The sequence below is a fragment of the Terrapene carolina genome, unplaced genomic scaffold (assembly GCF_002925995.2).
Source record: "Terrapene carolina triunguis isolate 2854851 unplaced genomic scaffold, T_m_triunguis-2.0 Scaffold69, whole genome shotgun sequence".
NCBI lineage: Eukaryota > Metazoa > Chordata > Testudines > Emydidae > Terrapene > Terrapene triunguis.
This window is the reverse complement of record NW_020664420.1, coordinates 19,556,111-19,578,848: the sequence shown is the minus strand read 5'-3', so window position 1 is coordinate 19,578,848 and position 22,738 is coordinate 19,556,111. Positions and strand designations below refer to the sequence as shown.

The 22,738-nt window shown below is 38.3% G+C and overlaps 1 protein-coding gene across 1 annotated transcript in view; it reads right to left on the bottom strand.

The window, feature by feature from the left end:
- Positions 1-2,673: 2,673 nt before the first annotated feature.
- WDR70 (WD repeat domain 70) overlaps positions 2,674-22,738 on the bottom strand; it is a 254,989-nt gene continuing 234,924 nt past the window's right edge. Inside the window, exons 14-18 of the mRNA XM_026649057.2 lie at positions 17,470-17,570; positions 16,062-16,141; positions 13,560-13,676; positions 12,986-13,148; positions 2,674-3,989 (exon numbers count right to left, since the gene is read on the bottom strand). Coding sequence (XP_026504842.1) covers positions 3,902-3,989; positions 12,986-13,148; positions 13,560-13,676; positions 16,062-16,141; positions 17,470-17,570 — 549 coding nt within the window. The 3' untranslated portion in view covers positions 2,674-3,901. The remainder of the gene's footprint in view (positions 3,990-12,985; positions 13,149-13,559; positions 13,677-16,061; positions 16,142-17,469; positions 17,571-22,738) is intronic.

The window sequence follows — 22,738 nt, the reverse complement described above, 5'->3', positions numbered from 1 at the left end:
GCAATGGCAAAATGCAACTGTCCAAGCTGCAATGGAATACAGGTCACATGAAGTAGCTACAGACTCAGGACAGTGGTGAAGATGAAACCAAACACAACTGTAGAACAGCGGCGGAGAGCTGGCGCATCTGGACAGACAGGCCAATGACAGGACCAGAAGGACTTAGAAAGAGCCTCAGCCATGAGTTGGCCTGATGTAGGAGAGTCAGAAGAAAACAAGGTATCTGAGTAACACAAAAGACCAACAGGATGCCACCCAACAGAATGAAGGTCAGAACAGTGTCCTGCACTAAAATCAGCTACACAAACAAGTAGTGGGAGACTGGTTTGGAAAACGGCATACTTGATGGAATATGAGAACTAACAGACGGCAATGGGCTAGTGGTAAAGGACAGGCTAGGAGGGTGGGCTATGTACGAGTAACCTCTGGCCCCAGAAGGTGAGCAAATGCTTGCACAAAAGACACAAAAATAAGAACTGTTAAAAGGAAAAATGTAGCAACCTGCATGAAACTTGGATGGAGGAGCCCACACCCCAGCCCTACCCCAGAGCCCTCATCCCCTCCTGCACCCCAACCCACTGCCCCAGCCCAGAGTCCTCCCACATCCTGAACCCCTTTGCCCCACCCCCAAGCCTGGAGCCTCCTGCTGCACCCAAACCCCTTATCCCAGGCCCCACCCCAGAGCCTGCACCCCAACCCCCTGCTTGGAGCCCCCTCCCACATTCTGAACCCCTCATTTCTGGTCCCACCCCAGAGCCTGCACCCCCAGTTAGATCTCTCACCCCCTCCTGCACCCCAACCCCTTGCCCCAGCCCAGTGAAAGTGAGTGAGGGTGTGGGAGAGTGAGCCAGTGAGGGAGGGGGAATGTAGTGAGTGGGGGGCAGGGCCTCAGGGGAAGGGACAGGGCCAGGGTATTCGATTTGGTGCGATTAGAAAGTTGGCAACCCTACCTGGGTAGAATGCTAGCTGGAGATGCAGCAGTTCTGTAAATAGTTCTCTTAATAAAGAGCCAGTTTAGTTTTAGAAACATGGAGTCATCTCATGTTATAATTCAGCATGTACTATGTGACCTGTGAGTACATGTGATAACAACTTTGGCAGAGATTAAAGCCAAGTAAGAGTCAGGCCCAAGATTAAATTTAAATGAAAACTGCTCATTTTAATTCAGTCAAAATTAACACAAGTGGTATCTTTTGTTTTCCATTTTGTGCCTCAGGTGAACCTTCTACAGTAAGATTATAATTGAAATAATTTAGCTCTTTTTCCTATGAAATACTCAAAGTGGTGGCTGAGAATACTTGCAATTAGACATTTGAGTTGTTTTGATTGGTCACACAAATTTTCTCCTCTAGTTGGATCACCTCTTAGTTTCCTGTGCTAACATTCATGATTACAAGATTAAAACTTCCTTTTTTCAGAATATTTTGCAGTAATGTGTTAATATTTGCTCTTTTGGTGAATGCACCTGCCAGTAAATTTGTGAAAAAAAACCAATTGGGTGCAAATACAGAGGAAGCTAATTTGTTTAAAAATTTGAATCAGTGTTTGCAAAAAACGAAAAAGTTTTTGAATTATTTACTGAATAATCTGATGCGTTGAGGCCACTGAAGAAGATTGGGGGAAGTAAATGACTGTGGATAAAAATGACTGGAGTTCTTAAAACACAAAATGAAATAAATTGTACTACTGATTGTACTACTGGAGGGTACATTTATATTTTAATAAAATAATAATTAAAAATCTTAATATCAAGCAACATCTGAAAAAATAAACATAATCTTAATTTATTAAGGTATTATATGGGCTACTAACCTGATGAAATAATGTAAAAGGAGGAGACTATGCTTTAATTATTCCTTATTCCTGCATGATCAGAGAACATCAGTAGCAGCATTTTTTATCATGTCTTTCCTTTCTAGCTCTCTGCATTCTAGTAATCCATGCTGGCGCAGTGAAGAACTTCCAGTGTTTTTAAAAGCAACAGGTTGTCATAAATTCAAAGTTATAAAATCAGGAGGACTAGCTGAATCCTAGATCATCTATTAATAGGAATGACAATCATATTAATAAAATGTTTTAATTTATATTTCATTAACTTTTAAAGATTGATATTATTAGCTGATGTGGACACTGTGGGGAGCACTTTGATAGATCCTGTTAATAAAGAGTGAGGTTTGCTTTGAGTTCATCCCTCCACTCTCTGCCACTCTCACCGGCTCCTTTCTTTCTCTTTCCTCCCCTCTTTTCCATATCTATACTTTTTGGGCAAGCAAAAGTATAGCACTAGCAGCTTAGTGCCTTTGATACTGACATTATTTCATGGCAGCAGAAAATATGGCAAACAATTAATTTGTTATTTTAAATAAGTCATGCTTCCCTTTTTTGGTACAAACGGCAAGTGGTGGTTTATCCTCACTAATGCCATAGTGTAACCATATCAGTATCAAAGGGCTAAGTTGTGGCAGCAGCAGTGGAGATGTTCTGATGTTAGCATCTCAAGCCAATATTTGGAAAACCCTTTGGGAACTGGCCTGCTGGCCCCAAAGGTGCAGGTGATGGGAAAGGGAAAGACAAGACATGGAAGGAAAACTGCAAAGAGCAGAGGGGGAAAAACACATTTAAATTAGGCTCTAATTCAGCAAAACACTTAAGCAAGTGTCTAAACGCCATTGATTTCAATAAGACATAACTATGTTCTTAAAATTAAACATGCTTAATTTACTTGCTGAATCTTGGCCTCAATCAGGTAAATTAAAGTCCCTCTTACCCCCATTCCAGTCATCACTTACAGAGCTCAATCCTACAAGGTGCTGAGTACCCTCCACTCCCAATGATATCACTGGGGATGGAGGGTGCTTAGTACATTTCAGGGTCATCACTGTGGTATCTGAGTGCCCAGCAAATATTATCATAACCAAAATATACAAGCCCACAAGTGATCTAGCTTCCTCTTTATTTGCCTTAAAGTGGTTGGTTTGTTTTTGTTTTTTTAAATCTCTCTCTCCTTCACTTAGTAATATAAAGGTAATACCACACTTTAGAAAGTAACTTTGTCAGCCAATATATACACAGTTCAGCTATACACCTCAGCAAGCCCAAGTCTATCTGTATATTGACTAACAAACATGCATTATCAAGTGTTATTACTTACAAATATACAACAATAGAGTTAGGAGGATTGAACAAAATCTATTTAACTTTGAATAATCCATACAAAATTAGAAAAAGAAAAGTAACAAGTGTACAATGTTTTAATTCAGACAAATATACAGAATTGTACATTCTTACTCCATATGGCTTATAAAATAAAATCTTTACCAGTAATGTGAGATACTGTACAATTCAAAAGAAACATATTTCAGATAAGCCATAAAAATACTAGAAAATATTTGATGTTTTTCAAAACTTAGCACACCAGCTAAACAAACCAGACGCCTAAGAATTATCCTAAATTGATATTCCTAAAAAATGTGAAATCATAACTTTTTTACACAGCTTAATAGATGTTATTGGAATAAATAAAAGAAGCCTGAAAAACTCCAGTTTTTATGTTCTTACTTAAAATCCTCAGATGGAATATTACAGTAAAATGCTGCTTTCTCGTTAATCACTGACAATGTATTCTGGTTAAAAATTACAAACACAAATACTTTTTTTATAAATCAAAAGTTAAGAAAATGACATAAGATTTTTGCATAATATAATTAACTCCTTATTACAAAAGGCAGATCAACAATTCTAGTCCACTGTAATGCAACAATCATTTTCGGTCGGCTTGTTGGAAATTGTGCAATGCATTAAAAGAATTTCTGTTTGTAAAGAATTCAACCTTTTATTGCATAATGAAAAAACTCTCAACTTTGTTTTGAATCCACAGTCACCCTCCCCCAAATCAAGTTCTTCATATTTTACGTTTTTTCCACTCTGGCTTGTTGTCTGTTTCATCTTCCTCTGATTCCACTTCTGCAAAAACTGCTTTTGGTTGAGTCCTAGAAAATATTAAGAAGCAGAATAATGATTAAACTACAGCTCTTCTATGCAGAAGTGAACACTTTCTTCTGTTATTCCCAAAAGAGAAAAAAATGTTATGGGCTTAATTATTTCATTTTAATCATGAAATAAAAATATTCACTAAATTTCTATCAAATCAGATAAATTTGCTGTTGTAAGGCAAAAAACGAATGAACGAGCAGACTAATATGCATATTTATTCATCTTGCAAATTCTGTTTGCTCTTCAGCAGGCACTGTTATATGTGTTTTCAATTAATAAAATTAAGATATCAGAAGGGAATAAAGGGAGTTTAATATAAGGCTACAAAAACTGAGCTATATATTTTCACATTTCATGGTATTTTTTAAAATAAATCTTTCATACACTGTAGTTTGACAGCTGTCATCAAATGAAAACAAGAATAGCAGTTTCTGACTAAGTCTACACATGAAAAAACAGTTCCTCTCCACAGAGACCATCCAGTACTACTGTGGCATAATAAAAGTAATGATACTCATAGGAGAACATACTGTATCCTACAAGTAACCTTGAGCCTTTCTATTCGGACATTATTTGCTTGTAATTTAAATAACATACTTAAAAACTTTACAAAATATTCACTGACTACTTTTTAAAATAGAACAGTATCAAATAGTTTTTCACCAAACTTTGTGTATGTTCAATTCCACTGTTTGGCTAATAGTCATTGATGGACCTATTCTCCACGAACTTATCTATTTCTTTTTTTAAACTGAGCTATACTTTTGGCCTCACAACAGCCTCTGGCAATGAGTTCTTCACAAAATGCATAGTCAACCTGTGGAAGTATTTCTTTATGATTGTTTCAACTCTGCTGCCTATTAATTTTATCAGGTAACCCCTAATTTTATGTGAAGGGGTAAATGTCACTTCCCTATTCACTTTCTCCACACCATTCATGATTTTATAGACCTCTATCATATCCCCCCTTAGTTGTCTTTTTTCTAAGCTGAATGGTTCCAGTCTTTTTAAATTTCTCCTCATATGGAAGCCATTCCACACCCCTAATCATTTTCATTGCACTTCTCTGCAGCTTTTCCAATTCCAAAATATCTTTTTTTGAGATGAGGCCACAAGAACGGCATGCAGTATTAAAGGTGTGGGTGTTACATGGATTTGTATAGCAATGCTATGATATTTTCTTTTATCAACTATTCTTTTCCTAATGGTTCCTAACATTCTGTTAGCCTTTTGACTGTTACTGCACAATGAGCAGATGTTTTCAGAGGACTATCCACGATCTCTTTCTTGCAGGGTAACAGCTAATTTAAACCACAAGGAAGAATAATTTAATTCACAATATGGTAAAAATCCTGTGTATTTGGGGGAGCAGGATAGTGTGATTTAAAATTTCATTGTAAAATGATATATGAAATATTGATATGTTTGCTGAAACTTGTAAGATGTTCCGAGTCTACTAAAACAAAAAATTGCAGCACAATCTAGCAGTAACAACATCTAGGGAAAATGTGAAGAGGAAATCAAGTTTGCTTGCTATCGCATTTTTACAATTAGCATGAAATGACTTACTGGACTTGGTTCAACTGGCGTATAAACCTTCCCAACTCCACAGAATATATAACTGTGAATTGGAACACCTAGGATGATTCATTCATCTGACCGTTGTAAAGACATGAGCAAAGGAAAAATTCAGTTTTTGTTAAGCCATTATTAGCAGAAATCATTTAACTTAAACAAAAAATCATACCACTAGCTAGAAGTTGCCAGTGGTAGTAGGAGTTTGCTGCATGACTAACATTTATAGAAAAAATTATTAGAACAGGCTTATTACTTTAACATGTTTTCATTTCCAAGGGCTCCATGGTATATGAAAAGCTAAGACACTCTTTCTTCCTTCAGCCTCTCATCAATTTTCATTTACTGAGCGACTGTCATAAAATCAAGCATCACCAGTTACCAAAGAAGTGCCACAATGGTCCTGAAATGCCGCTTAAAGTTTATACAAAAAAGAGTTTAAAACACAACAGGGAAAATATAGTTGTGTGTGTTAATACAATGCTCGTGTAAAAGCTCCACATATCTCTCTCTAGCAGAGATGGCTGGAGGATGACAATTTCATTTCACAACTTCACAGGAAAGACTACCTTGGACCTCAGAAACCTTCCTGTTGAAAAAAAACCCGTTACTAACCTTTTGTAACTGTTGTTCTTCAAGCTGTGTTGCTCATGTCCATTCCATACTAGGTATCTGTACTCTACATGCACAGTTGCCAGATATTTTTCCCTTTAGTGGTATCCGCAGGGCCGGTTTATGCGCTGGTATCAGGGATGCCGCTGGCCCTGAACCCTCTCAGTTCCTTCTTGCCAGAAATTCTGACGGAAGGATAGGAGGGCAGGTCATGGAATGGACATGAGCAACATATCTTGAAGAACAACAGTTATGAAAGATTAGTAACCGTTTTTTCTTCTTCGAGTGCTTGCTCATGTTGATTCCATACTAGGTGACTCACAAGCAGTATCCCAGGAGGTGGGCTTGGAGTTTACAGATGTGCTGATTGCAACACTGCTCTCCTGAAATTGGCAATCTCATGACCTGTTGGGTGATGGCATAGGGGGCCACGAAGGTGTGAATTGATGACCAAGTCATGGCTTTGCCGATGTCCTGGATTGGTATCTGCACGAGGAATGTTGCTGCTGAAGTCTGGGCTCTTGTAGAACGAGCTGTCATGATGGCCGGAGGCAGAACCTTTGCCTGCTTGTAGCAAGCTCAGATGCAGATGATTATCCAGGATGAGATTCTCTGGGATGACACCGGCAGACCTTTCATCCTATCCGCCACTGCTACAAAAAGCCGTGTCGACCTGCAGAAGGTCTTAGTTCTTTCATTGTAGAAGGCCAGGTCCTGTCTAAGGTATGCAGCTGACGTTCCTCCTCGGTTCTGTGAGACTTTGGAACGAAGATGGACAGAAAAATGTCCTAGCTGTTATGGAACTGCGACATCACCTTTGGTAGGAATGCAGCTGGACCTTGTCCTTGAAGAACGCTGTATAAGGGGGTTCTGAAGTTAAGGATCTGATTTTGGAAACCCACCTGGCTGAAGTAATTGCATAGGAAGGCAACCTCTCATGAGAGGAGCAATTTATTAACAGGCCCACTTGACAGGTGGTCTGTACTATGCCAATGCTGTGCTGAACCTGAGCCTGCGAACAGCCTTTGAACTGCCATACACTTTGTAAAAAGCCTTGGGGCTGCCGACAGACTGAAGGGGACCACGGTGAACTGGTAGTGGTGTCGGCCCATCACAAACTGGAGGAACCACCTGTGTACATGGAAGATAGAAATATGGAAATATGCATCCTTTAAGTCGAGAGTGGCGTACCAGACTCCCGAATCCAGGGAGGAAACGATAGAGGCCAGGGAGACCATGCGGAACCTCAACTTCTTGAGATATTTATTGAGGCGATGCAGGTCCAGGAATGGCTCCAGGCCCCCTTTGGCCTTCAGGATTAGGAAATATCGGGAGTAAAACCCTTTCCCTCTCAAATCTCAAGGAACTTCCTCTACAGCCCCTACAAGTAGGAGGGCTTCTACCTGTCATACGAGAAGTTGCTCGTGAGAGGGGTCCCTGAAGAGGGACAGGGCTAGGGGGTGGGAGGAAGGGGTGGATGAAAACTGCAGGGTATACCCAACTGACACAGTACTGAGCACCCAAATGTCTGATGTTATGTGGGACCATGCAGCATAGAAGGGAAACAAGCGGTCCAAAAACAAAAGAGGGGATGGATCCTGTCTCAAGTCTGATATGCTGTCCTCGGGCATACCCTCAAAAGGCCTGTCTAGACCCACTGGGGTATCTACTCGAACCTGACTGGGAGCCCGGGGCAGAAGGCATGGGCTGGTGATGTTTATACCCCTTCACTTTTCTCTTATAGGAATCCTGTCTTGGTCTTGTTCCAAAATGGCAACTCCTAAGGTCCTATAAAGGAAAGTGAAACTGTCTAGTAAGTCTTATTTTCATTGCCGAATTGATTTTAACTAACTTTAAAAAACATTAAACAACCAGTCCTAATAAATCAATTTTTGTCAGTTTTTCGAAAAAATGGTTCTGTCAGAATGTAAGTAAAGAACTTTAAAAAATGTTTTAACTTCACTGTTTCCTTTAAATAATTAATTACCATAGCTAAGCAATATAGTTAAATAATATAGACCAGCAATTTTCCTATGAAAACATTGTTATTTTTTAAAAAATAGGTCAATCTTTTATTACAGCAATGTAATTTTATTTAATCTTCACTGCTAGTTTTGAGACTTTCAAAAAATAAATGTGGACTATAAGCTGTGTAATAGGTATGTTTCATAAAGCATTTCAAAACTAGTAAACGAAGAAAAAAGTCTAATTTAAAATATTCTCCCACACCTGATTTATTTAAGTATGGCTTTTTCTTATTGTACTTTCAAATAAAAATGAAAAAAGTCTATCAAATACAGCAGATCAAGTCAGAACTATTGTGTTTCTATCCAGAGGCTTTTACATAAAGAGTAACTAATTAACATGAAGATTTATTTTCCTCTTTCCAGAAGACATCGTGCTGTTCTTTCAGAGAAGTTTAAAATGTCAAGAGGATCAGCCCCGATAAGCCTTATAAAAAGGACTTCCCCTGATTCTGACTGTAGAAGTCAGAGGTTAAAGCACAATCATTTTCCTCTAGTACTTCAAACCAGAGTGTATCATCCCAAATGTTTTCACTGCAATTTGAAGTTCATAGATCAAATTCTTTTAAATTATTGTTACTTATCGGATAGGATTCATTCACTAAAGAATAAAGCTGGCTTCAGGCAAATGGTATGACTGTGAGGAGACATCACTTATATTATTTGTGACTAAGAATGTGAGGGTAAACCACAACTTGCTTGGCTCTGTGCCCACTGTTTATTATAAAGGAAAACCTCAAAGTGCAGTGTCAATTATAGCCATGACTTGATAATCTGACATACTTGTTAACCCTACCACTATGAATCAGGACCAGATGAACTCAAACCCAGTCATCACAATTACAGAATTATGAAAATTAAAGGAAGGGATCAGCAAAAAAACGTGGACCTAGTAGTCTCCTCTGTTTAAAATTATTTTAAAAACCAGGAATGGGGGAAAAGATTAAATATATAGTGAGGGATTTTTTAGCTTATGTAAAGAATTTTCTATTTTTCTCATTAAGTGAATAATCACCCATGGGGAAATATATATATAAAAAAGCCTGGTCAAATAACAGATTGATAAATGGATTAAATTGTTAAATGGATTAAATTGGTAAATTACTGAATGACTGGAGGATAGCTAATGTGACGCCAATTTTTTAAAAGGGCCCCAGAGATGATCCTGCAATTATAGGCCAGTAAGCCTGACTTCAGTACCGGGCAAACTGGTTGAAACTATAGTAAAGAACAAAACTGTCAGACACATAGATGAACATAATTTATTGGGGAACAGTCAACATGGTCTTTGTAAAGGGAAATCATGCCTCACCGATCTACTAGAATTCTTTGAGGGGGGGGGGTCAACAAGCATGTGGACAAGGGGGATCCAGTGGATATAGTGTACTTAGATTTTCAGAAAGCCTTTGACAAGGTCCCTCACCAAAGGCTCTTAAGCAAAGTAAACTGTCATGGGATAAGAGGGAAGGTCCTCTCATATATTGGTAACTGGTTAAAAGATAGGAAACAAAGGGTAGGAATAAATGGTCAGTTTTCAGAATGGAGAGAGGTAAATAGTGGTGTCCCCCAGGGGTCTGTACTGCGACCAATCCTATTCAACATATTCATAAATGATCTGGAAAAAGGAGTAAGCAGTGAGGTGGCAAAATTTGCAGATGATACAATACTACTAAAGATAGTTAAACTCCAGGCAGACTGCGAAGAGCTACAAAAGGATCTCTCAAAACTGGGTGACTGGGCAACAAAATGGCAGATAAAATTCAATGTTGATAAATGCAAAGAAATGCACATCGAGGGGTTCTAAATTAGCTGTTACCAAGAGTTATTTTGGATAGTTCTCTGAAAACATCCACTCAATGTGCAGCAGCAGTCAAAAAAGTAAACAGAATGTTGGGAATCATTAAGAAAGGGATAGATAATAAGGCAGAAAATATCGCATTGCCTCTATATAAATCCATGGTACACGCACATCTTGAATACTGCGTGCAGATGTGGTCACCCCATCTCAAAACAGCTATATTGGAATTGGAAAAGGTTCAGAAAAGGGCAACAAAAATTATTAGGGGTATGGAACGGCTGCTATCTGAGGAGAGATTAATAAGACTGGGACTGAAAAGTGGAAAAGAGACGACTAAGGGGGAATATGATAGAGGCCTATAAAATCATGACTGGTGTGGAGAAAGTAAATAAGGTAGTGTTATTTACTCCTCCTCATAACACAAGAACTAGGGGTCACTAAATGAAATTAATAGGCAGCAGGTTTAAAACAAACAAAAGGAAGTATTTCTTCACACAACACACAGTCAGTCTGTGAAACTCTTTGCAAGAGGATGTTGTGAAGGCCAAGACTATAACAGGGTTCAAAAAAGAACTAGATAAGTTCATGGAGGATAGGTCCATCAATGGCTATTAGCCAGGATGGGCAGGGATGTTGTCCCTAGTCTCTGTTTGCCAGAAGCTGGGAATGGGCAACAGGGGATGGATCACTTGATGATTACCTGTTCTGTTCATTCCCTCTTGGCTCGTTAGGACTGACCCCCTACTTGGTAAGGCAACTCCCATCTTTTCATATGCTGTGTATTTATACCTCTCTACTGTATTTTCCACTCCATGCATCTGATGAAGTGGGTTTTAGCCCACGAAAGCTTATGCCCAAATACATTTGTTAGTCTCTAAGGTGCCACAGGGACTTCTCATTGTTTTTGCTGATACAGACTAACACGGCTACCACTCTGAAACCTGTCTTAAAAATTAAGTTTCTTAAGCAGGGATAATGGCAGTTTCTTTGGCATGACATTTATCGTTGACCAAGCTGTCAAGCCAGCATGCTGCTGGCTATTGTCCAAGCTCTCCCCTCGCACCCCCACATCACTGTCTGGTGTGTAATCTAATAGCATTCTGGACTTACATCCTCCCCACTTCTCTGCCAGCTCTTTTCTTCCCCTGCAGCTACATTTTTAAACAATAAACCGTAACAAGATCTGCCCACCTGACACAGTGAGCCTTCTATAATACTACTACATTTTAAAACTTTCATCATGTCTATTACATTACAGGTGTCAGGGATGAAACCCACTGTCTCATCAATGAAATTACTTAGCCAAATATACACGGGGGTACTTACCTATCTGATGGTATGAGTGGTCCTATCTATTTCTTTATGAAGGGATATTTATATATTTTAAGTAAAAATATCTGAATTTAGACTCGGAATAAATTTCATCTCAAGCACATGTGAATCTCCAAATAAGAAAAAAACAACCACCGTACTTGGCATCTCCATTACAGTAACCTTCACAGAATTATCCTTTTAAAGAGTACTTCTTTTGGGCTGGTAAATATAGGCAGTATTGCATTATTCATTTATTTTATATATTTTGTAACACTGGCATAGATGTTATAAAAGTTAATATTTCCCAGTTCAAGGCCAGCTTAGGTCAATGGAGACCAAGAACTGTTGCCTGATGATAGCTGTTCAATGGTCTGTGTGAAGAAGTTGTACTCAGCTCAGAGGATCAGTGTCCACATCACAAATACCCATCCCTGTTAACATACTATGGGTAACTTTCAAACTCGGCTTTTCTTAATCATCTTCTCATTACAGAAGTAAACCTTACATAGTGGCAGCATTGTCTAAAAGCATTGGACTGGGAGTCAAGAAACATGGCTTCTGTCCTTGGCTCTGCGTGCTATGTAATCTTGAGCAAGTCATTTAATCTTTCTATACCTCATTTTCTCCAGTTGTAAAATTGGATTATTGATACTTACCTTCTTTTGTGGCGCATTTGTACATCTACAGATGAAAAGTGCTAGTTAAGAGTTAAATAATAATAAATAATAATTTGAAAAAAAACTTTTTGCAGTGGCAATTTTTATAAACAAAAATTATAAACAGAAAATGTGGGATATTGTTTTAGAATCTTACAAGTAAGCAAAGAGTTGAGGGAGTTTATTCCATAGTTTAAATGCCCTTATATGTAATGTATATGCACCAGACACACACATATTATGCATTGAATATTGCTGGTATAAAAGTTTATGGGCAAGAATTAGACATGGCAACGTAACTCATAAATGGCAAAAAGTATATTCTACAGGTCAACCCAGACTCCTGACAGTTAAATCATTATACCACTACAAGCACTCATGTTTTTGTTTATGCCCCATTTTGGAGCACTTATTTTAGGGAAAAAAACTATTTTTAGTATCCTTCCACCTATAAAGCCAAGCTAACTTAAGTAGATGCACAGGTCTTGTAACATGGGTCTGGCTTTTAGCATGTATACATACCTACATGATTATGTAATGTGAATCTTTAAAAATCTTGAAAATATTAATACATCCACATCACACCATGCTATTTATGACACACAATTTAGAGGAACATCTACTTTAGAAAGTGTTAGAGATTTTAAAAATATGAATTGGTACTATTGTAATCCTCCACCTATAAAGCCAGGATTACTTAGTACTGTGGAGTTTAACTGTAACAGATTTAGGACCATGAGAAACAGTAAGTTTAGAAAGCTTTAAAATAGTATTCTAGCACTAAAAGGTTAGTTTTTAAAAATGGAAATTGTAAAAATTTATACTTTTAACAATTTGATGTGTTGTACACACTGCCTTCATATCAGAGCTCTGACATACTCTTAGTTTATATATTATTGGCAATAATCCAGAAAAGGCAGAGAATGCTGTTAAAAATGTATATTTTCTGTTTATATCAAACTCCCAATGGCTTTAAGAAATATTGCTTGTATTTTTTAAAATTGTTTCCTTACTTAGAATAGGCTGGAGCAACCCAGTAGGGGTTATCCTCAGCTTCCTTTGCATGTCGTAAAATGGCCTCTCGGGGGTTGCTATCATCAGTCTTATCCAGTGCAATATTCTTTACTATGTATGATGACAATGTACCTCCATGAGTTCCAACACGGCCCCCACGACCTATAATTGAAAAGAAAAAAAAAAAAAGAATATTTGAGAGTGAGAGTAATGAACACATAGGCAAAATGTGAAGTACTGTGTGTGTAACACTGATCTAGTAGTGTACTGAACTTACATATTACTATAAAGAAAAGAGATGTGGGGAAGAAAAGAAAATAGCATTTAGAGTTGCATTCACAGCAGTGTTCTATTGAATACTTTATGGGCCTAAACAAAAAGTTAGTCGTTGTTATTATTTATTTGTATGGAAGTAGCACCCCAGCCATTGTACACACACATAATAAAGACAGAATTCCCAGTCCCAAACAACTTATAATGTAAATATAATGTCATGAGCAAAACTACTTATAGAACTCTGAAATAAGTTTCCCATTTACTTATAACAATCTAAAAAGACTAAACATGGGTTACCTGGTCCTGCTACTGGAGGTTCTGGTTTGTGAGATTTCAGGGGATCCAGCCTATCCTTTTCCAACTGTTTTCTGGTACTTCGTTGCCGTGGTTCACGAAACATTGGAAGGGCATGAGCTAGAGAGAAGATTCACAGTTTAGGAAAACAATTCTAAATGTTAGCAACCACATTTACTTTTACATCTCTAACCCTATGGGCCAGATTGCTTTTGACCCTTACATGGAGAGGATGCCATCCCTTGTGCAACGCCAGGGACGTCATTCTTACATACCTCCACATTGGCTTATCACAGTAGATTTTATAGGGCTTTGTCATGTCTGTTTTTAAAAGTCTAAAGCAACCAGATTTCCACAACTTCTCCAAGGATTATTCCCTAGTCTAATAAATCGCCTGGGCAATTTACACTTATTTAGCTCATTCCTCTGTTGGGTCAGCCCACCAGTTGCCTGATCAACCACTTGTTCTTTTCTGAACTTCCAATTTTTCTACATCTTTCTAATATTGGGTGCTGAGACATCAAAATTCCAGGCACAGTCTTACAGCAAAGTGACAGACGGGGGATTATCACCTCCCTGATCCAAGTTGTGATGCACTTCTGCATATGTTGCCAAAATCAATTTTCCCCAAGAAACGAGGTAAATGTGGGTTGGCAGGACCTAATTAGTGCAGTCAGTATTTGGCCAGGACACCAGGATTTAACACCTCTTGAGAAAGTTGCCCTGCTATTTTTAATGGCCACAAATTGTCAGTGTGTTGTTCTTAACCTCTCAACAAAAAGACAGTATCTTCAGCAGCACAGTAGCCTCTAATGTGGGGGCACTGGCTCTATACTGAATCAGAACTATCCACTGAATCATCATGATCTCTTTCCGAGTTATTCTGGGAGGTCTGCTTAATTTATTAGACGTAATGAAATCACAACCCAGATGATATGGCTGTCGAGCTTTAGGAATAAATGTTTAGAGTTTATTTTTGCAGACTTCACGAAGTATGAAGTGTCTGAACAGTTTGTCGGCAAGTAATGAGCTTGATCAGTTTGCACAGGGCATTTGAGGTGACCAATGTACAGATCCAAGATTTTGCCATATGTGGAGTCAAGCTTGTTTGAGGAAAATCCAGCTGAGTAATAATATGCCTGTATTTTAAAAGTAACACCTAATCCCTCAAGTGGCATTCCTGCATTTTAAGCAATCAATATATGCAATTCTGAAATTCAAATATGGTTTGTTGGGCTTTCTTGGTAAAACGATGCTTTATGTTCCCTGTAAGGAAGGGGCTTCTGAAAAGCTTCCAAACAAGCAACAAACCTACAAAAAAACTGTCAAGTGAAACTCCAAATTCTATCAGTTTAGAAACATTTTCAGTGCATTACTTTGTATGGATCTATTCTTACTAGGTTTCCACAATTATGTGCAAGAAAGAACCAGACAAATCCTCATGATAAAGTTAATATTTTCAAAAACTAGAGAAATCCAAACTTAGGCACCCAATGGTGGGATTTTTAAAAGCTCCTAAGTGACTCAGAGGCTGTGGTCCCGCTGGATTTTTAGGCTCCAATTTTTGAAAATTTGCATAATTTAAGCACTTTCGAATGCAAACATTGATTAATGAAAGTATCGACACTATTTCTATTATAGGCTGTTCGATGTTACAGTTAAGGTTGCCTAAAATTACCCATTATAAAGCCCCTCTTTTCATGTGCTTATAACTTTGCCAAACTAACTGTTGAGGGGGGAAATTTTCCATACTGAAATTTGGAAAGTTTCAGTAAATATGGGTTAGCTCCTTCCAAGAGTGAGGTTCCGGAAAAATAGGTAATTTTGCCAATGTTAACAATTTTTTTGACCATTTCTTTGAACAGCCCTAGCATCTTCACAGTTTTTAGTAGAAACCTGATATTTTGCAGGAGGGTAGTTCTGAGTGGTGTTTTATCTGTTCAGATAAAAATTCCACATATCTTTGGCTGAGTTCTAAGACCTGGAAAATCACCACTTCCACATTTTTAGTAGAATGTCTTCAAGACTTGCCCTTTAAGTCTGTGAACATTCTATTGGTACTGTGTATGCTCCCAAGTGTCAGAGATCTGCATCAACCTGCACAGACTACCTTAATCCTGTCTTTCCCTGACTTCTAAGTTTTTATCTTTGCAATCTCAAAGTATTTTTCATGGAGTTTTTTGTATGAAATATATATATAAACTTTAAAAGGCCAGCCTGGCTTTCTGAAGGAAAACTTTGGCCCATCCAGAATTTCATCAGATCAAGTCTGTATTTGCACCTTGTAAATAATGATATTAACAACTATACAGGGTATATGCAAGAACATTTTCATTTGATGTGTAGTATGGTGGACTGCTTCTGGGCTATACCTAGTCTCCTATGAAGTGTAAAAACAATGCGCAATACGGTGATAGTTTGACTTTTTGAGATGGGGAAATATAAAGGTAAAAGCCTGAGAAATGAATACGGGTCACCTTATAAATATATGTTTAAATTACTTACGTGTTATAATGTAATCCTGTGTAAGAGTCTCTGCCTGTCTGGCTTTTCGTTTTGTTTTAACCACACATAATTTTGCTCCCCTAGGATAAAAAATAAAGTGGCTTAATTTATTTCATTATAATAGAAGTAGAAAATGTTTGTTCAAGATAAAATTCCTGCCAGGTTGAATAGTACTTTTACAAATGTATGACTACATTTGTGTGTATGCATGTAAGGGAGGCTCGAGAGGTTGATTAAATTGTTATAATGTGGCTTAAAGTCAGAGGTGGAAATTAATGTGATAGTTTCATCTTTACTTTGCTTGTCCACAGCCCAAAAAACACCACACAGTTTGCAACTATTCAGCCCAATTATCCTCATTAAGCAGCAGAGTATTGGCGGTCTAAATGGAGATGCCCTGACAGAACTATGGGGCAAAGCTTGCATAGGTCTTGTTGGAAGTAACTTAAATTGTAACTGACAAATTGGTGCACTCTCTCTCTTTATATAGCTATATATCTGTGAAGGAAAAGGAAAAAATGAAACCAGGAAACTATCGCAGACAAGAGTGCACCTCTTCCATTCAGACTTCAGGGTTGGAATCCTCCTGCATTTTACATGACTACCTAGTTACATTAAGACAGCTCTGCACTGTGAGCATCTTCTGAATTTAGAGGCAAGGTTCCTCCATTACAGGATGTCTCCCATGCATGTAGAGAAGAGAAAGCACAAGAATTTGTTTATGTAGGAGCAGGAACCCAGGCTCTGATGTAAAATCACTACAAAGCCCTCAAAAATATACACAGAAAGAAAAAATTAAACTTGGGTCCCAGAAATCTTGGGAACCTGAGCTTGTCCCCACAATCAAGCATTCAGGTTACAATCAGCATCCGATATGAACTAAACTTGAAATTTAGAGTATAATACTCCTTTGGCTGCTAGAGAGAGAAGCATCTGAGCATACAAATGAACAAATCTTTATACGTCAGGAGGGAAAGGATAATCAGAAAATCAGTTGCGCTCTCTGAAATTCAAACTAAGAGTTGGACTCCTAAACAAAATGCTACTTCAGAAAAACAAGTATGACTACATTAAGCAGTCTTTTTACAAACACCAATTCAACAGTCTTTGGGGACTGTGAGGGATATGCTAGCTGGGCATTCCTAATGCAGTTTCCACATAGTACACTGATGGAACCTCATGGAAAGTATTCAAAACCTCAGATAAAGTTCCAAATTTTAATATCCAAGTATACAGTGGAATCAGAGGCTCAATGGAAAATGCACTGCTTCTGAAAATCATAAGCTACTATTTTTGACTCACTGCCTCACAAATGATCATAAACTAATTTCCTCACCTTTTAATATGGTCAGTCTCAGGTTGAGAAAAAAAACATGGTTTTAATGATAATAATGTAATTATTAAATACCTCTGGCTTTTGATTGGATCATAGTATACTTTAGCCAATCCATTTCCTGTACCAACCATGATCTGGTTTAGCTTGGGATGCCAAAGACAACGCACAACACTCTGAAATAAAATTACATATTGATATTGGATCAGTGTTTTTGTGTCTCAAACCATTTAGCTCTTGAAATTAGATATAGCATACAACTTTGCGAGGGTTTTTTTAAGTAATTAATTAAGCCCTTGTCCTGAGTCTTACTTCATATAGTCTTTCTTCCATATAGAACTAAAACTTTCACACGCAATGCTGCTCTCTCACTCATTGATTCTGCAACAACTTAAAAACAGTCAGTTTTCATTCTGATTTCTTCTTTCCCCAGGATGTCCTAAAGAACTAATCCAATTTCAGTCTCTGCCTGTAGTGAATGCCTCAGCCTATACTCCTGGGATGATACCTCCACCCCTATTTTGATCAGTACACAAACTGATTTTAGACTGTCAGCGCTTTAATAGCTTGTTGTTTTACACACACAACATATTCATCCATATGACATATCACCAGGTATGCTCTAGTTCTAACAGAAATTAATTCAGGGAAGTCCTATGGCCTGTGTTATACAGGAGATCAGAATAAATAATCACAACAGTTCCTTTCGGCTTTATAATCTATGAAACTATGAAAACTAGATTTCAGTTTGAATTACAAAACCAAGATGAAAAATCTCTTTGAAAGGTCAAGATGATTGACTGAGGAGGTAAATAAAGCAAAGACCACTATTTACTATGACGGACAACAAATCTTAATGTTCACCTAAACAACAGACTTTATGTATTTAGATAATTGGAGAGTGCTTGTTGTTTGAAAGATAACTACCTTATAAAGGGATAAATAAACTCTAAGACTGAGGGTTATAGTGTTGACAGGACTTGTATTAACTATCTAATAAATGTATCTAGAGCTAAAAGGATTCATGCTCATGTTATTATTTCATTGAAATGTGCTCAATCATCTTTCATAACCTCCTTCCCAAGCCTACTGTTCCACCTTGCCCAAGAGAACCTTTCAACCTGGACTAATAATTTGTTTATTAAATTATATTTATATATCTATTGAGATGGGGGTGTGAGAAAGAGTGCTTTTGCATAAAATATCTTATACAAGCCACAGAGCAGGTGTTCACTTTAGTTTTAACAAGAGAAGTATAACAATTTAAATTATAATAGGGAGTGTAAATGAAATAGAATACTGTAATTTGGGAGACTGGAGACATTTTAGGGAGTTACTATATTACTTCTGTGACCTTTAAGTGAATGGCTATATATTCCCCCATTGCCAATTTTCAAGCCTTCCACCACCCCCAATACTTCCCTGTCCCAATCCCAATTTTCCTTCCCATACCTGGCCTAGCCCTAATATAATTTTGTTTGGATATTAAATATGAGCCACGTGCTAATATGCTAGTGGAATGCCTGATCCTGAAAAACCATAAATCTGTTAAGCCCTAATCAGTTGGACCTTCTTTTGGCTATAAGATAAATACAGGCTTTTCTCAATTATTTATTGAGAAACAGGTTTCACAGTGCCGAGCCTGAATGAAGTGGCAGTTAACAGAGCCTGAAACATCACTAATATAAATCTCATCCCACACATCACACAGACACAATAGTTTAAAAAAATGACACCTCTCCAGGCTTCCAGAGGTATGCAAGGTTAAATATACAACCATATTAAAGGTCAAAGCTCATTTTATAGGTAGCAACTAGTAAGGATGTAAAGTTAAATTTCTTGAAGTTCAGCATCGCCATAATCCGTCACTTGCTATAACAAGTTACCAATGCAGTCAATGTAGGCCTGTTAATAAGCTGTTTATTTAAAAAAAAACACCACAATTCTTATTTGTTGCAATATCAGTTATTACTCAAATGCTACAGTAATTCTAAAACACACACAGGCTAATAGCAGAATTCATAGATTCATAGATTCTAGGACTGGAAGGGACCTCGAGAGGTCATCGAGTCCAGTCCCCTGCCCGCATGGCAGGACCATTCAAGGTTAAAGGTAAGTGGCCTTTTCGTTTATTAATATTTATTGCATGTGTTTAGCCAGCCTTTAAAAACTTTGTAGTTAATGCAGTTCACCACTTTCTTCTGTCAAGTAAATGTATTTTATAGCATGGTACTGGATACCAGCCAACAAAAACAAATCTTGAGACATTGTGGCTCACGCACTGATGGGAATTGCTACAATTCTAGTTTGTCAAACATGCACAGCACACTTAAAAACACTGTGGCACGTGTTTCAGAGCAGGCAGAAGAAACTGCCATAAAACACAGCATTATAAATCTTCTGAAACAGTAAAATGTCTCTAGAATGTAATTTATTCAAAACTGAGCGGATACAAGCTCTGAACAGTCAAGTAACTTTACTATATCACTGGTGTATAAATCTACTTTACAACACGGACAAAGAATACTCATGTTGATTTTTAGGATCATACCAGAAGTATAAACTACCCTGAAAGACTAAAATACTGAATCCTAGGGACTAAATCTTTATAAGTCTTCATACAAGTAGTCCCACTGAAGTCAATTGTGCAAATACGGACTACTCAGATGACGGAACATTGCAGGCTTGGGCACTAAATATGTGAAGATAGTAGGAGAAAATCCTCACATTATAAAGAATTTAATTAGTAACCACTGCATATATCCTGACTCAGAGTTAACTTGCCTTTTACTCTTAGAATTAATTTAGAATTTTAGTAGGTAGGTGTTTAGTGAGCAACCTAAACTAAGAATATATTAAAGCACAGGCACTTTAGTCCTGAAACCAAGGGACCCTGCTCCTGAAGTCACATGATGAAGTCAGAATCTCAGCTTTCATTTAAAAAAAATCCCACCCTAATTTTCTAGCCCTCATGCCTGCAAAGAAAAGTTTGAAAATGTGTATCGAGCATGAGAATGTGAGCCTGAGTCCACAGACAGCCTGAAACAATAGCTCTGAAAGGTATGCACTTCCCTATGAATCTCGATGGTGTGATAACTCTACAACCCACTGTTCTTGGGAACTCTGCCACTCCACCCCAAAAGTGTGTATGTGGCAGGAGGAGAGTACAGGAGGCCTGACCCATGCAGATACAACCCCAGCCCCAATCCACTGCCCCTGCTTCTCTGGAAGAGAATGGGGGCCATGGCACAGGGGCAGGGCAAGGCTATAAGGAGCCTCTCATCATGGTGTGTGTAGGGCCCTGGTGTGCTTTAATCCAGCCCTGCCCTAAATTCCATCTAATTTTAAAAATCAATGAATTTTTTAAAAAAATCCTGCTTTATTTTAACATTTAGTCTTTGCAATGACATCAAACACGGCAGCTGGTGCTTAGTTTCAACTACACCCAAGAGACAGTTGAGTTCAGGCTGGAAGTCATAACCACAGTAATTAGCAGCAAGTTACAAGATCTCACTGCACTTAGGTGATTTTATTTCTTAGCAGAGAAGTAAAACAGAAGGAGGCAATTAGATTGACAGTGCTTTGTAAAAACAAGCACAAAGTACTGGATTAACCACTACTAGTATGGGCTATATAGAGATTCAGATTAACAGCTTTCTAGATTCAAAGTGAAACTATGGGTACAAATACAATAATTAACAACTGAGTACAAAAATTAGTTTACAGCCAGATTTAACTGACTGTTTCTTGCTATGATTAAAATTGAATAATCTCAAAGCATCATGGATTCTGAAGTTTTACAAAGTCTCTTAAACCCATTTCCTAGCTCAGCAGTGTGAAAGTTGGTGTTGCTTTCTTTAAAGTACTCCTCTTTGCATAGTACATGAAAAGAATGCTTATTGATGACAAACAATAATCCTGAAATATACAATGCTGCTTTGTGCAGAAGTCCTTTATATAAGAAAAGGATTCCTATAATAGCGCAATCTCTGATAAATACATCTACAGGATATCACAAGCTGAAGTACTGGATACAGGCCCAAGACCCTTTGCTAATTTTTATCTAGAACACTGAGTCAAAACTACATTTAACGATCCTGAACATATCCAAACCAAATCCCAAGTCTGATCATCCCCTTTCTGCAGAGGTGGGTGGGTGGGGAGAGGTCTCAGCACCACCTGCATGGAGAGCCGTGAATGAGGGAAGAAGGAAGACATAGGGATTCATATAATCTCCCAACTCCTATCCATTCAACAAACAAGAGTAGATCCAAAACTAAAGAAACCAGATTTACAGAAGATGATGCTGTGTGTGCACTACAGCTGAAAAAACTACCAACAAAGAACAATTAGTAAGTCTGCATTAGGCTACATTAATCAAGACTGTTGCTACTGAGAAGCAGATGATTAATTATGGGGAAGCAGCAGTTTATTCAGATAAGGCTATGATTTAAACATGGCTATTTTTAGTAAAAGTCTTGGACAGGTCATGGGCAAGAAACAAAAAATCAGAGCCCGTGATCTGTCCATGACTTATACCATAAATACCCCTGATTGAATCTTGGGGGGGGGGCATGCCCCTACTGGGGGGAAGGGAGAGCCCACAGCACCAGCAGCCAGGGAGGGAGCCCCGATGGGGCCCTTGGCAGCAGCTGCGGGGAGGGTTGGGGGGAGAGGAGCCCTGGGGGGCCTGCAGCATCAGCTGCTGTGGGGAAGCCCCGGGGGGGGGCCGGTGGCTGCTCCAGTCGCCGCTGTGGGGGAAGCCCCAGAGGGCCATCGGCTGCTCTGGCCACTGCCATGGAGGAGCCCAAGGGCCAGCCGTTGCTCCCGCCGCCCCCAGGACCAGCTGCAGATGTCAGCTGGGGTCAGCCACATTGGCCGCTGCAGAAGTCATGGAGCCCTATCAGAGGATTTAGGCAAGCAAAAACCCTAATTACTAATTACCCTAATTAAAAACTAATTACCCAAACTGGAACTTGGCCCCTCCTGAAATAAATGAGGCAGAGAAGGCATTTCACAAGTTTAACATTAAAAGGGTGTCATGCTGAATTCTTGCACAGTGCACTGAAAATTTACTCCTATGATTAAAGTACAAGAGATCTGTAAGATCATTAAATTACAAACCCTGAAGAGACTACAGGAAAAGTCAAGGATTCAATGAATTTTACTCAATGGTTGATATATTAACCCCATGAATGAAAAAGACTCTTGATTCAGCCTGTTAGGCACTTGTGCTCCTCATTCCAACCCAAGTGCATGAAATTTTTATATCTTTGATTTTGAAAAAGGTCTTGAGTTGTGTGCTAATTATAGACCTGTCTTTAATAAACTGTGATTGTAAAGT